The sequence below is a fragment of the Chiloscyllium punctatum genome, chromosome 1 (assembly GCF_047496795.1).
Source record: "Chiloscyllium punctatum isolate Juve2018m chromosome 1, sChiPun1.3, whole genome shotgun sequence".
In the NCBI taxonomy this organism is placed as follows: Eukaryota; Metazoa; Chordata; class Chondrichthyes; order Orectolobiformes; family Hemiscylliidae; genus Chiloscyllium; species Chiloscyllium punctatum.
The window spans coordinates 33,150,525-33,163,828 of record NC_092739.1 but is presented as its reverse complement, the minus strand read 5'-3'; the positions used below and the strand labels follow the sequence as shown (position 1 = coordinate 33,163,828).

At 42.0% G+C, this 13,304-nt stretch overlaps 1 protein-coding gene across 8 annotated transcripts in view; it reads left to right on the top strand.

The window, feature by feature from the left end:
• The window catches only part of prss12 (serine protease 12), a 144,792-nt gene that overhangs the window by 41,731 nt on the left and 89,757 nt on the right, over positions 1–13,304 (top strand). For all 8 annotated transcript variants that reach the window (XM_072588929.1, XM_072589012.1, XM_072589020.1 and 5 more), the window contains 2 exons: positions 8,405–8,577; positions 9,161–9,311. In XM_072588929.1, the coding sequence (XP_072445030.1) occupies positions 8,405–8,577; positions 9,161–9,311 (324 nt within the window). The remainder of the gene's footprint in view (positions 1–8,404; positions 8,578–9,160; positions 9,312–13,304) is intronic.

Genomic DNA, 13,304 nt, shown 5'->3' with positions numbered 1-13,304 from the left:
CATTCTTCCTCCAGGCATCTGGTGGTGAGGGAGCGGCAGTGAAGGAGGCCCAGGACCTCCATGTCCTTGGCAGAGTGGGAGGGGGAGTTGAAATGTTGGGCCACGGGGCGGTGTGGTTGGTTGGTGCGGGTGTCCCGGAGATGTTCCCTAAAGTGCTCTGCTAGGAGGCGCCCAGTCTCCCCAATGTAGAGGAGACCGCATCAGGAGCAACAGATATGTGCATCAGGTCAATTCTACAATAGATAGATTGGTGAAGATGTAGTCAATTAGTTTAGTTCCTTATGCCGAAGATTTGCTGCAGATCACACTTGACATGTCCTCTAGAACTCAGTCAGTAGTTGTGTTATTAAGTAATGCTTGCTAAGGGACATTTAGGTCCCCAGCACAGTTTATATCTTATACTCTTGCTGTCCTCAGTATTTCTTCCAAGTGATATGCAACAAGGAGATGGACTGATGCATTAGTTAAGGGAAGATGGTAATCAGCAGGAGGTTGCCTTACTAATGTTTGATGCAGAGGGACCGGAATTAATGCTGAAGGCTCCTAAAGTCAGTCTGTCCGTCTGGACATTTGCTATGCCTGTCCTATTGGTGGGGTTTAGATCAGAGTGGTGCTGGAAAAGAACAACAGGTCAGGCAGCATCTGAGGAGCAGGAAAATCAATGTTTCGGGCAAAAGCCCTTCAGCAGGAATAGAGGCAGGAAGCCTCCAGGGTGGATAGATAAATGCGGTGGCAGGGAGGATGCGTGTAGGCTAGGGAGAAGGCAGCAAAGAGTGCGGTAGGTGAATGGGGGTGGGGATGGAGGTGATAGGTCAGAGGGGAGGGTGGAGTGGATAGCTGGGAAGAGAGATTGGCAAGTAGGACAGGTCATGGGGACAGTACTGAGCTGGAAGGTTGGAACTGGGCTAAGGTGGGGGGAGGGGAAATGAGGAAACAGGTGAAGTCCACATTGATGCCCTGGGGTTGAAGTGTTCCGAGGCGGAAGATGAGGTGTTCTTCCTCCAAGCGTTGGGTGGTGAGGGAGTGGCGGTGAAGGAGGCTCAGGACCTGCATGTCTTCGATTAGTGGTGCTGGAAGAGCACAGCAGTTCAGGCAGCATCCAACGAGCAGCGAAATCGACGTTTTGGGCTGCTCGTTGGATGCTGCCTGAACTGCTGTGCTCTTCCAGCACCACTAATCCAGTAGTTGCTTTCCAGCATCTGCAGTCATTGTTTTTACCTGCATGTCCTCGGCAGAGTGGGAGGGGGAGTTGAAATGGTAGGTCATGGGGCGGTGGGGTTGATTGGTGTGGGTATCCCAGAGATGTTTCCTGAAGCGAGAAGCGTCCAGTCTCCCCAATGTAGAGGAGACCGCATCGGGAGCATCAGATACAATAAATGATATTGGTGGATGTGCAGGTAAAACTTTGATGGATGTGGAAGGCTCCTTTGGGGCCTTGGGCGATGGTGAGGGAGGAGGTGTGGGCACAGGTTTTGCAATTCCTGCAGTGGCAGGGGAGGGTGCCAGGAAGGGAGGTTGACTTGTTGGGGGATGTGGACCTAATCAGGTAGTCACGGAAGGAACGATCTTTGCGGAAAGTGGAAAGGGGTGGGGAGGGAAATATATCCCTGGTGGTGGGGTCCGTTTGGAGGTGGCGGAAATGTCGGTGGATGATATGGTTAATGCAAAGGTTGGTAGGGTGGAAGGTGAGCACCAGGGGCGTTCTGTCGTTGTTACGGTTGGAGGGGTGGGGTTTCAGGGCGGAGGTATGGGATGTGGATGAGATCCGTAGGAGGGCATCTTCAACCACTTGGGAAGGGAAATTGCTATCTCTAAAGAAGGAGGCCATCTGGTGTGTTCTGTGGTGGAATTGGTCCTCCTGGGAGCAGATACGGTGGAGGTAGAGGACTTGGGAATACGGGATGGCATTTTTGTAGGATGTGTAGTGGGAAGAGGTGTAATCCAGGTAGCTTTGGGAGTCGGTGGGTTTGTAAAAAATGTCAGTGTCAAGTCGGTCATCATTAATGGAGATAGAGAGGTCCAGGAAGGGGAGAGAGGTGTCAGAGATGGTCCAGGTGAATTTAAGGTCGGGCTGGAATGTGTTGGTGAAGTTGATGGACAGCTCAATCTCCTGGCTGGAGCACGAGGTGGCACCGATGCAGCCATCAATGTAACGGAGAAAGAGGTGGGGAGTGATGCCAGTGTAATTACGGAAGATGGACTGTTCTACATAGCCGACAAAGTGACAGGCATAGCTGGGGCCCATACGGGGGCCCATGGCTACGCCTTTGGTCTGGAGGAAGTGGGAGAATTCGAAGGAGAAGTTGTTGAGGGTGAGGACCAATTCAGCCAAACGAATGAGAGTGTCAGTGGAAGGGTACTGTTGGGGACATGGGGAGAGGAAGAAACAGAGGGCTTGGAGGTCCTGGTCATGGCGGAGGGAGGTGTGGAGGGATTGGATATCCATGGTGAAGATGAGGCGTTGGGGGCTGGGTAAACGGAAGTCTTGGAGGAGATGGAGGGTGTGGGTGGTGTCTCAAATGTATGTGGGGAGTTCCTGGACTAGAGGGGGGTAGGATTGTATCAAGATAGGTGGAAATGAGTTCAGTGGGCAGGAGCTTGCTGAGATGATGGGTCGGCTGGGGTGGTCAGGCTTGTTGATCTTGGGAAGGAGGTAGAACAGGGCAGTACAGGGTTCCCGAACTATGAGGTTGGAAGCTGTGGGTGTGAGATCTCCTGAGGTGATGAGGTTCTGTATGGTCTGGGAGATGATGGTTTGGTGATGGGGGGTGGGGTCATGGTTGAGGGGGCAGTAGGAGAGGTGCCTTCGAGTTGGCATCTGGCTTCAGCAGTGTAGACGTCAGTGCGCCAGACTACCACTGCGCTCCCTTTATCCACTGGCTTGATGGTGAGGTTGGGATTAGAGCAGGGGGAGTTGAGGGCTGCACGTTGTGAGGGTGAGAGGTTGGAGTGTGGGAGAGGGGGTAGACAGTTTGAGGTGATTAATGTCCCGGCGGCAATTGAAAATGAAGAAGTCGAGGGCGGGTAATAGGCCAGAGTGGGGTGTCCAGGTGGATGGAGTGTGTTGGAGGTGAGTGAAGGGGTCCTCAGAAGGTGGGTGGGAGTCCTGATTGTTATAAGTAAGCTGGGAGATGGAGGAAGAAGTGTTCGACATCACAATGCGTGTTAAATACGTGTCTTATTGTAGGACAGGACAAACACACAGATGGTAATGGAGGAGTCTGAACACTGGTTGGAAGGTATGGTTTGGTGAGTATGACTATGTCAGGTGTGACACCTCCAGGTATTAGTGCAGAGGGCTTTGCAGCATCAACTGGACAAAGTCTGCCTTTGCCACTTGCAGTATCTAGGTTGATGCTGTGGATTTCATCAAGTTTTATTTTTATTTGACTTTCCTATAGCATTAATATAATAGCTTGCTTGACTATTTCATTGGATGAGAAACAATATAGGTCAGCCTAAGTCAGGATATTGGTGAACTAAGTGGTAGGTCACTGTTAGATTAACTTTCTTATTCCAGATTTAATTATTAATTGAATTTAAATTCTTCTTGCTGCAGTGGTGGGATTTGAATTCTTTTCAGTGAAGCATTATTCCTGGCCTCTGGATCATTAGTCCAGTAAATTTAGTCAATATTACAATTGCCTCTAATAGCTCTGATTTTATTTTCTTATAGACAGTAACTAAAAGCAATTTATTTGCTTATCTAAGAAACCAATAGACACCTCACTATCAATGTGTTGAGTTGTTGAGCACATGGTCAGAAATATTCCCTCAATGGCTATTGTGATGATACAATGGTTTTAAGAAGTGTATTTTGTCTTGGTACTTCTTGAAGAGAGATTTTAAGACAGAGGTGAGCACTATCTATTCAAAGTCAATAAAGCAACAGTTTGTGAGGCCTTGGGATTCTTTATAAAAGTTGGAACAAAAGGAGCAGTATGAGTGGGTAGAATCAGGGTCCCACAGAGCCAGGATTTTAATTTAGCTTTCAGCTCTTGTTGGAGATTTGAAGTTGGTTGTAGAAGCAACTACACATCACTCTCAGCCAGAGCAAAAAGCTAGAGTTGTCTCTCTCTCTACTGCCAGAATTGCATGTGAGACAATCTGTTTTTCTAAATTTGCCTATGCCAAGGACGTGTTTATGGGATGTGACTATATTGGAACAGTTGCTGTTTAGTAGTTAGATAATCTTTTAAATTTTCCAATACAGTTAAAGTTATACCAATGCTTCTTTCTTTTTTGACTGATCAGACTCCCTACAGTGTGGAAACATGCCCTTTGCCCAATAAGTCCACACCAACCCTCTGAAGATTAACCCACCCAGACCCATATCCCACTGACTAATGCACCTAACACCATGGGCAATTTAGCATGGCCAATTCACATGCCTTGCACATCGTTGGATTGTGGGAGGAAACTGGAGCACCCAGAGGAAACCCACACAGACACAGGGAGAATGTGCAAACTCCATACAGACAGTCGCCTGAGGCTGGAATTGAACCTGGGACCCTGGTGCTGTGAGCCACCATGCCACTCCTTTTGTTTGTATTTTAATTGTAGGTTAATAATGAAGTCTGGTTTGCTTAAAACTGAGCAGTGTAACCAATCAAATTACATGTGGAACACAGTCACTTACTCTTGCCTTGAAATAAGGTACAAGTTAGGGTCCAGACAGTCTCCTTAATATATTTGAAGGGGGTTTGTTCTGGTCCATAACAATGTGAACATGACAAAAACACACAGATGAACTAACAGCTAAGGAAAGAATTTTGAATGTAAAACCTGTGAAGCTGTAGGTCTAGAAAATCTGTGAAAAATCGCAATGCAGTTAGAGTGCATAATTTTATGTTGGAAATCAAACAAATTAATCTTTTGGTGTAGGAAGGCATAAAACCATCACTGTTTAAGAAGAAGTTTCACTGATTGTGAAACCTTAATCTATGTAAACTTAAAACCCAGCAAGACACAAAATTTGTGCTTTGTCAATAAAGCATCTTACTAACTCTTATTAAGACTCATTTCATCTCAGTTCACCTTGAAAAAATTGAAAAAGGATACTTGAACAATGAGTTCAATTGTACTGTTACAACCCTTTCTACAAGCAGAAATTGTTCTATTCCAGAAAGTCAGTTGTTAAAGAATACAACTGGAGCCAATTTTTACATGTTTTTATATTTACTTACAGAGCTGCATTTTATATGCATGTGTCTCTTAACTCAACCACTGCAATTACAGTCTGAATCTATGTATAGGAAGAGCAAATTAATCCACAGTTAATGTCTATCATCTGCATACAGTTAAATAGATTTCATGTATTTTTGAGAATATCTCTGGCAAGATCACCTTTTTGTATTCGTCTCTAATTGCACAACTGAGCTATCTTGTCGAACTGTTAAAGTCTATTTGATATAGGAATAATGTTAGAAAGACAGTTCCAAGATTTTGATCCAGTGACATTGAAGGAATGATGATATAGTTCCATGCCAGGATGATATGTGGCTTAGACGGAAGCTTGCAATTGGTGGTGTGCTGATGAATTTAATGTACAATTTCCAGATACAAGACAATTGAATCAATTTCCCATTGAATTAACAAGCCACTTCTGCTCATGGGAGTGATGGCTAGTATCACTGAAGCTAAGAACTTATTGACGCTTTACTTTTTCCTTAATTCCTTACATAGAACATAGGTGCAGAACTTTCTAAAATCCTGTTTTACTCCTATTTCTGGACATTTTTAAATTGAGGACATAAAACACTCATTTGCAGAATGTGCTGACCTTTCAATTTACATTTCATCACTCTTAAAGCTACTGCTGGCAAGGAATGAATTAGGAATCCTGTCAATCTTACAGTATACAGGGTGTTTCACATCCTGAGGTAGAAGTAAACCAACTAAGAAAAAAAATCACTTTATTACTTCAGCATTTCTCTTGTATTCCTTAAGACATTTGAAATACAGCAGCCTTGTAAAAATGATTTATTCTGGCAACTACTTGTTCAGTACTTGTTAGTGAAGCTGTGACAATTTTTCAAAAACTTGTGGATTATTGTGAAGAACAGTTTTTTAGCTGCTAATCCTGAGTTACACTCTTCCATATTGCACCTGAATTACAACAGCTTTCTTGATAGCTGTAACAGAATGACCTGTACCTATAATAGGCGCAGGCCCAATGGAACAATTTTAATATGTTAATGAGGGGGGAAGAGATTGAATAATGAATTGCTCAGAGATATCATGGAGGTGCCCAAACATTCTGATACTATGGTCTGGCTGAAGGCACTTTTGATATGGGGCCCACAGGAATCTCTGGAGATTGCCAAAAGTCATAGAGAGAATCATAAAAGCAGGCCATTCAGCCCATTGAGTTCACACCAACGCTCTAAAAAGCTTCTATGCCAGTCCCTTGCCCCTTCCCCTATTGCAGTAACCCTGTATTTCCTATGGCTATCTCATCTAAACTACACATCCCTGGACACTGCAGGCAATTTAGCATGGCCAATCCATCTAGCCTGCACATCTTTTGACTGTGGGACGAAACAAGGGCATCTGGAAGGAAACCCATTCAAACACGGGGAGAATGTGCAAACTCCACACGGACAGTCACCTGAAGGTGGAATCGAACCCAGGTCCCTGGGATTGTGAGGCAGCAGTGCTAACTGCTTATCCATTATGCTGCCCAAAAGTTACAAGTTGACTGATCTCTCTCTCTCTTGTTTACGTTTAATTGGGACATTCTGTTTGGCAGTCTTTGGTTGGCAAAACATTGCAACCAACCTGACAATACGAAAGCTGCTCCTAATTCTCCTCTCCATACAACCAGCTCGCAACACTGCCAGGGGTGTCCTTGGACCATGAGAAGAACCTAGGAGAAGAAATATCACTGTCCCTGCAGGTAGCAATGAGATTGCCACACACTTGTAAATAATACATTTAAATTACTTAATGTTAAACATTGGGACATTATTCCTAACTGTTCAATGTCTGTTGAGGCTAAATTTAATCTTTTTTTAAGTGGTAGCTACCATTTAGTAATTAATTTGTTTCCTGCAGCATTTCAGAACAATTTAAAGTTCAAAACCTGTGGATTTACTAGACTGTGTTAACTGGAGGGTGAAGCATTTTAGTCATTTTCCAACTCATAAAAATGATTATTATAACTCAGTCATACTGCGCTTTGTGTGTTATGGTCTTGATACAAATACTACCACCACACTGTCACCAGTAGAATAAGCAGCCTGCATCCCAGATGTGGCTTTACAATTTGTTGAATAATAGTTTCCTTCCCAATGTGAATTCTGTATCAATAGAAATTGCTGCAAATGTGCAGTAGGTGAAGTGGCAGTTATAAAGAGAAATCTTTGATCATTTTCATTTGTTATGTTATCATGTATGCCTTTTTTCAGCAATTTAATAAACTCTGATAATTTCTACAGTCATTTGTGCATTAAGCTATAGTTGCTTTGTCAAATTGTTCAATCTTGTAAGTTAATATTCTGTTGTCTTTAGCTGCTATACTAAACCACGCTCAATACAATGTTGTCATTAGATTGAGAAAAGCAATGAACAAATTAAGATTTCCAAGCTTTTCCTATAAAACAAATTTAACATTCAAAAAGAGAGGCTGGGAAGTTTTAAGGATTTTAATTAGGATCTAAAACTTGCTGGTATTTGATAGAAATATGAATACTGGAATCTGCCTGCTGGTGTCCTCAGTTCCTGACCTAATCAATGTTTGGAGGGCCAAGGGAAGGGTCCCCAAATTGAGTATTTATGAAGTTGTCTGTGACAGTTCAGGATATGACACTCTGAAAAGGAAACAGCTGTATCATGGTGGGGGGTGGGATAGATTGGGTGTGGATGGACAGTTTCCATAGTGCAATGGAATTAAATACATATCACAATCCCTACAGTGTGGAAGTTGGCCATTCAGCCCATCGAGTCCACACAGACTCTCTGAAGAGCATCCACTAAGACCCATTCCCCTACCCTATCACACTGCATTTCCCATGACTAATCCACCTAGCATGCATATCCCTGGACACTTTTTCTTCTAACCGTTTACTCAGGCTTGGAGGCTATTTCTGTTATTCAGCAACCTGGTACATCAGACTGCCTCTGACAGGGATCTGTGTAATAAGGTCTTTGGGATCTTCTGGCATATCTAAGAGGAGTACACTTATTAGCTCTCTGGCATATGTATAATGAGAGAGTCAAGGAATTTCAAAACCCCTTTTGAAATATTACTTCAAAGTTAAGAGACACTAAAATTCAGGCATAAACTTAAAGAATTCCAGGTAAGATACATTGAGAGGCACAGGTCATCTGTTAGAATATTATTAGAATGTCTTTCTATCATTTTGCATGTATTTGTAACTCTATAACTTTTCATTTTATTCAGTGAAAGTGGAAATGCTGGACAAGTACTTGTTTCTGGATTGGTACTAATTCATTGGAGTAACGTTCAGTGCCGAGGTGATGAATACAATTTATTTGAGTGTGTGAAGGAGACTAGACAGCGTGGGGATTGTTTTTATAAACGGGCAGCATCAGTTACGTGCTATCCCCCCAAAGGTAATGAAATAAGTTGTCAACTCTTTTAGTGATTTGTCACAATAAATTCTAGGAAAAATACTCCATTGTGCTGTAATGTTCCAATGAGTCAAAGAACAACTGGATCTAATACTTTGTTCTGTCCATGTGCTGATTATACTGAGTAATGATTGTTTTGGGAATTAGAAACATTTTTCCATGTACACCCAGTGATGCCTTCAAGCATTTTTCCCTTGAACAATATGAGAACAGTTAGCACACACACGTTAGAATTTAGATTTAATTGACCTTTCCTCGAACTAAACATTATGCTTGCTGCTTTCCATGTTTGGTTACTGCTTACTTTCAATTGTAAGATGAATTAATTAGGATCATCAGTAAAATCTAGGAAATCTTTGGACAAGTAAGTTTTTATGCAACTTCATTATGGACTTAATTGTGGAATAAGTGATTCAAAAATACTATAGATACTGACAATCCTTGCATAAAGAAATGCATGTTTTACTGAGTGTATGTGTGTGCATAGATATATATTGTTAAGTTTGGATGTAAAGGACAATGCCACAGAAGCTATTCATCAATGCATGTCTCTGTTTAATTTTAGCACCTGTATTTGTTCCAATTCGATTGGTTGGAGGGAGTTCTGAATATGAAGGCCGTGTGGAAGTCTATCGTTCAGGTCAGTGGGGAACGGTGTGTGATGACCACTGGGATGAAGCTGATGCTGAAGTTGTCTGCAGGCAACTAGGAATAAGGTCAGTATGATGCTGCTGCTATTTTATTATAATGAGAAATGCAAGGATGGTTCTGGAGAAAAATCAATGAATACATCTATTCAAACTAATATTTACAGTTTCTATTCTGCAAGTACCAGGTACACACTATGTACTTAAACACTCATAATTTATAAATGTTTTGCACACAGAATGGACGTGGTAAATTGACAATTCATACAGTGGAATGTAATATATTGCTTCCACATTGCATGTGTTGTACAATTTCCCCTGTAATGTTATCTTTTCCATTTTTCTTCTGTTCAGCATTTTAAATAATTCAAAAGTAGAAAGCAATTAATTTGCATTACAATAGGTATTGTACAAATTTTCCTGTAGTATTTTCTTCTCCATTTTTCTTACTATTCAGTATTGTAAGCAATTCCAAAGTAAGCACATGGAATAATGCCAGAGAGTGGTGGAAAAATTTGCTGGTGTAGATCTGTTGCCTATAATACATCCCTCCTGGATTGTTCTTCCATTCAGTGAGGTGCTTAATGTTTATTTGATCTGCGTCCATAGCTTTCTTATTGCCACCAAATGTTAAACTTCACTTTTCATTATTCACTTTGGAACGCATCAGAAAACAGCACAAATTGAAACTTTATTGATCAAACATCTTGAAGGTAGAAAGTACTGGCGAAACTCAGCGGGTCTGACAGCATCTGCGGAGAGAGAATGAAAGTTAAAGTTTTGAGTCCAATATAACTCTTCAATCTGATTTCAGATTTTCAGCATCTGCTGTATTTTATTTCTGTAAACTTGAAGGATAAATTTTCTTGATCCTTGATCCCTGAAGATAGCAATTTTGCTGGCTATAAAAGAGCTGAGTAAAAGAGAATTGTTTTACCAGGCTACGGTCCTTTTCATATTGCCCTTGGATTTCCATACTTCCCTGGAGATGAGGGTGTAGAAATGGATTAAAAATAGCTACAGAACTGTGAAAGCTAAACAAGCTCAACAAAAGTTCAACAAAATGCGTTCTGACAAAACAATTGGTCTGCATTAACAAGGAAACTGCATGTAGAGTAGCTGAACTTGGAAAAGAAAGAGAGTTGATGACAACCCTGAGTCTCTGTCACAAGCTTGTGCTTACAGAGAGAAAAGCAGGAACCTTCATAATTAAAACTTATGAAAGCTACCAGTAACTATTACTAGGGGTTAGTCATCCATTAGATCGGTACATTGAATTATGATCTGTGTTATTACTTTACTGATCTGTTTGTAATTTTTATTAATGACTTAGATGAGGGAGTCGAAGGGTGGGTCAGTAAATTTGCAGATGATACGAAGATAGGTGGAGTTGTGGACAGTGAGGAGGGCTGTTGTCGGCTGCAGAGGGACTTAGATATGATGCAGAGCTGGGCTGAGGAGTGGCAGATGGAGTTCAACCCTGCCAAGTGTGAGGTTGTCCATTTTGGAAGAACAAATAAGAATGCGGAATACAGGGTTAATGGTAGGGTTCTTAGTCAGGTGGAGGAACAGAGGGATCTTGGGCTCTATGTACATAGATCTTTGAAGGTTGCCACTCAGGTGGATAGAGTTTGTAAGAAGGCCTATGGAGTATTATCGTTCATTAGCAGAGGGATTGAATTCAAGAGTGGTGAAGTGATGTTGCAGCTGTACAGGACTTTGGTTAGGCCACAGTTGGAGTACTGTGTGCAGTTCTGGTCGCCTCACTTTAGGAAAGATGTGGAAGCTTTGGAGAGGGTGCAGAGAAGATTTACCAGGATGTTGCCTGGAATGGAGAGTAGGTCGTACGAGGATAGGTTGAGAGTTCTCGGCTTTTTCTCATTGGAACGGCGAAGGATGAGGGGTGACTTGATAGAGGTTTATAAGATGATCAGAGGAATAGATAGAGTAGACAATCAGAAACTTTTTCCCCGGGTACAACAGAGTGTTACAAGGGGACAAAATTTAAGGTGAAGGGTGGAAGGTATAGGGGAGATGTCAGGGGTGGGTTCTTTACCCAGAGAGTGGTGGGGGCATGGAATGCGCTGCCCGTGGGAGTGGTAGAGTCAGAATCATTGGCGACCTTTAAGCGGCATTTGGATAGGTACATGGATGGGTGCTTAATCTAGGTTAGAAGTTCGGCACAACATCGTGGGCCGAAGAGCCTGTTCTGTGCTGTATTGTTCTATGTTCTATGTTCTATGTTCTATGTTTACAGGTTTATCATATTGACTTCCCAAAACCTTGTGCCACATACGTCATCTCATAATCTCGTCCTTGTTGGGGGCTCAGAAAATTTTGTGGGACGTCTTTACTTGGGGTTAGTTGGTATCCCAGGATTTATGTGGAGCCAGCGAATCAAGCTCCGCTGAGGTCTACCAAGGTTAAAGAATTTATGTAGCTTTAGCCTATTTCAAGTCCTGCTGAGGTTAGCAATGCTTTGACCTTTGTTTATAGATTTACCTTGTGTTGTGTTACAACCAGGGGTTGGCCAGTTTTCCCATCATGCAACTGTCTGTTTCACACAATTCCACAAGGGAAGGTGAAATATGCAGGTGAGTTAGGAGAGCCATTCCTGGCCTTTTGGTTTATTTTCCTCCAGGATCATTGACTGAGCACTCACAAGGGAATGAGCATCTGGAAAAACACAGTAGGAGGGCAACATTTATAATTTAATTCCCTGCCCTTTCTATCAGTGCTATCTGAAGCTTGGGACCATGTCTACACTAAGAGTTTCCAATATGAACAACTTTCAGCAAAATGTGAGACCATTTTTTCTCACATAGCAGGATTCCATAAAATCCAGGTAACATTTTATCGGTGACTTTATTGGTTAGTGTTCTGCATTTCCTTGCCTTTATAAATTGCAAGAGGTTCCACTCAATGAATCCATAGGTGATCTGTGATCATTAGAATAGTATCATTGCTGCCTTTCAGACAGCAATTCTATCACTTCAATTTTCTGGTGGCTGGAATTTTTAACCTAACATTAAAGTGCAATGTTAGGTCATGGGACAGGTTTATTCTTTGGAGGTTTGGCTTATGAAATTTCTGAGATAATCGGAATGAGTAAAAGGGGATACTTTCAAAAGGTTCACACTGACACCAGTGTTATGGCTGAACATGTGACAGGTATCCTGAACCATAGTTTAGCTGCCGAGTAAGATCAAAAAGCATCCAACAATTCAGCTTAGCAAAATCTTCAAGGTTATTAATGTGGACTCTGCTGAGATTTCCTATCCAGTAAAGCCTAATTGTCAAACAAGCTAAGGGGAACACATTCAGCTGGAGTCGAGCAAGGTGTGCAGTCTCTGAACTACCTTTCCCTTCTCTCACAGACTGCACCTTTTACCTGCAAAATATTCACAATGTAAGGACAATCTTTGCTAGTTTACAGCATATAGTAAGCAAATCTACTCGCCTCAACATAGCAACATTTTGTATTGATATAACACCTTCTAACAAAATAAAATAGCTCCAGGCGATTCACAAGAGCATTATAAAACAAAATGTGAAAAAATATGAAAATATAAAGAGATATTAAAGCAGGAAGAGAATCTTAATGATGGCAAGTGAGGTAGAGAGGTAGGGATATATACAGAAGGGATTCCTGAGCTTAGGGCCTTGTAAACAAAAATGATGGAGTGACTAAAATCAGGAATCTCCAAGGGCAAAATTTGAAGACCAGAGATTCCTCAGGGGATATACAGCAGGAAGAGATTGCCAAGTTTGGGAGAGAAATTGAAAACCAGATGATTTCAAAATCAAACATTTGGGAAACTAATCCACAAGCCAGTGTAGGTCAGTGAGAGCAGAGTTGATGGTAGAATTGACCTTGGTGTGAGTTAGAATGTGGGCAGCAGAATTTTGGATGACCTAAAGTTAATGCAGATATCAACCACTAGTGCTTAGAAATAGTCAAGTCTGGAGTTAACAAATGCATAGGAGAGGGTTCAACAACAAGTCAGTTAAGGTAGATGTAATCTTGGGTGGCACAGTGGCTCAGTAGTTAGCATTGCCCTC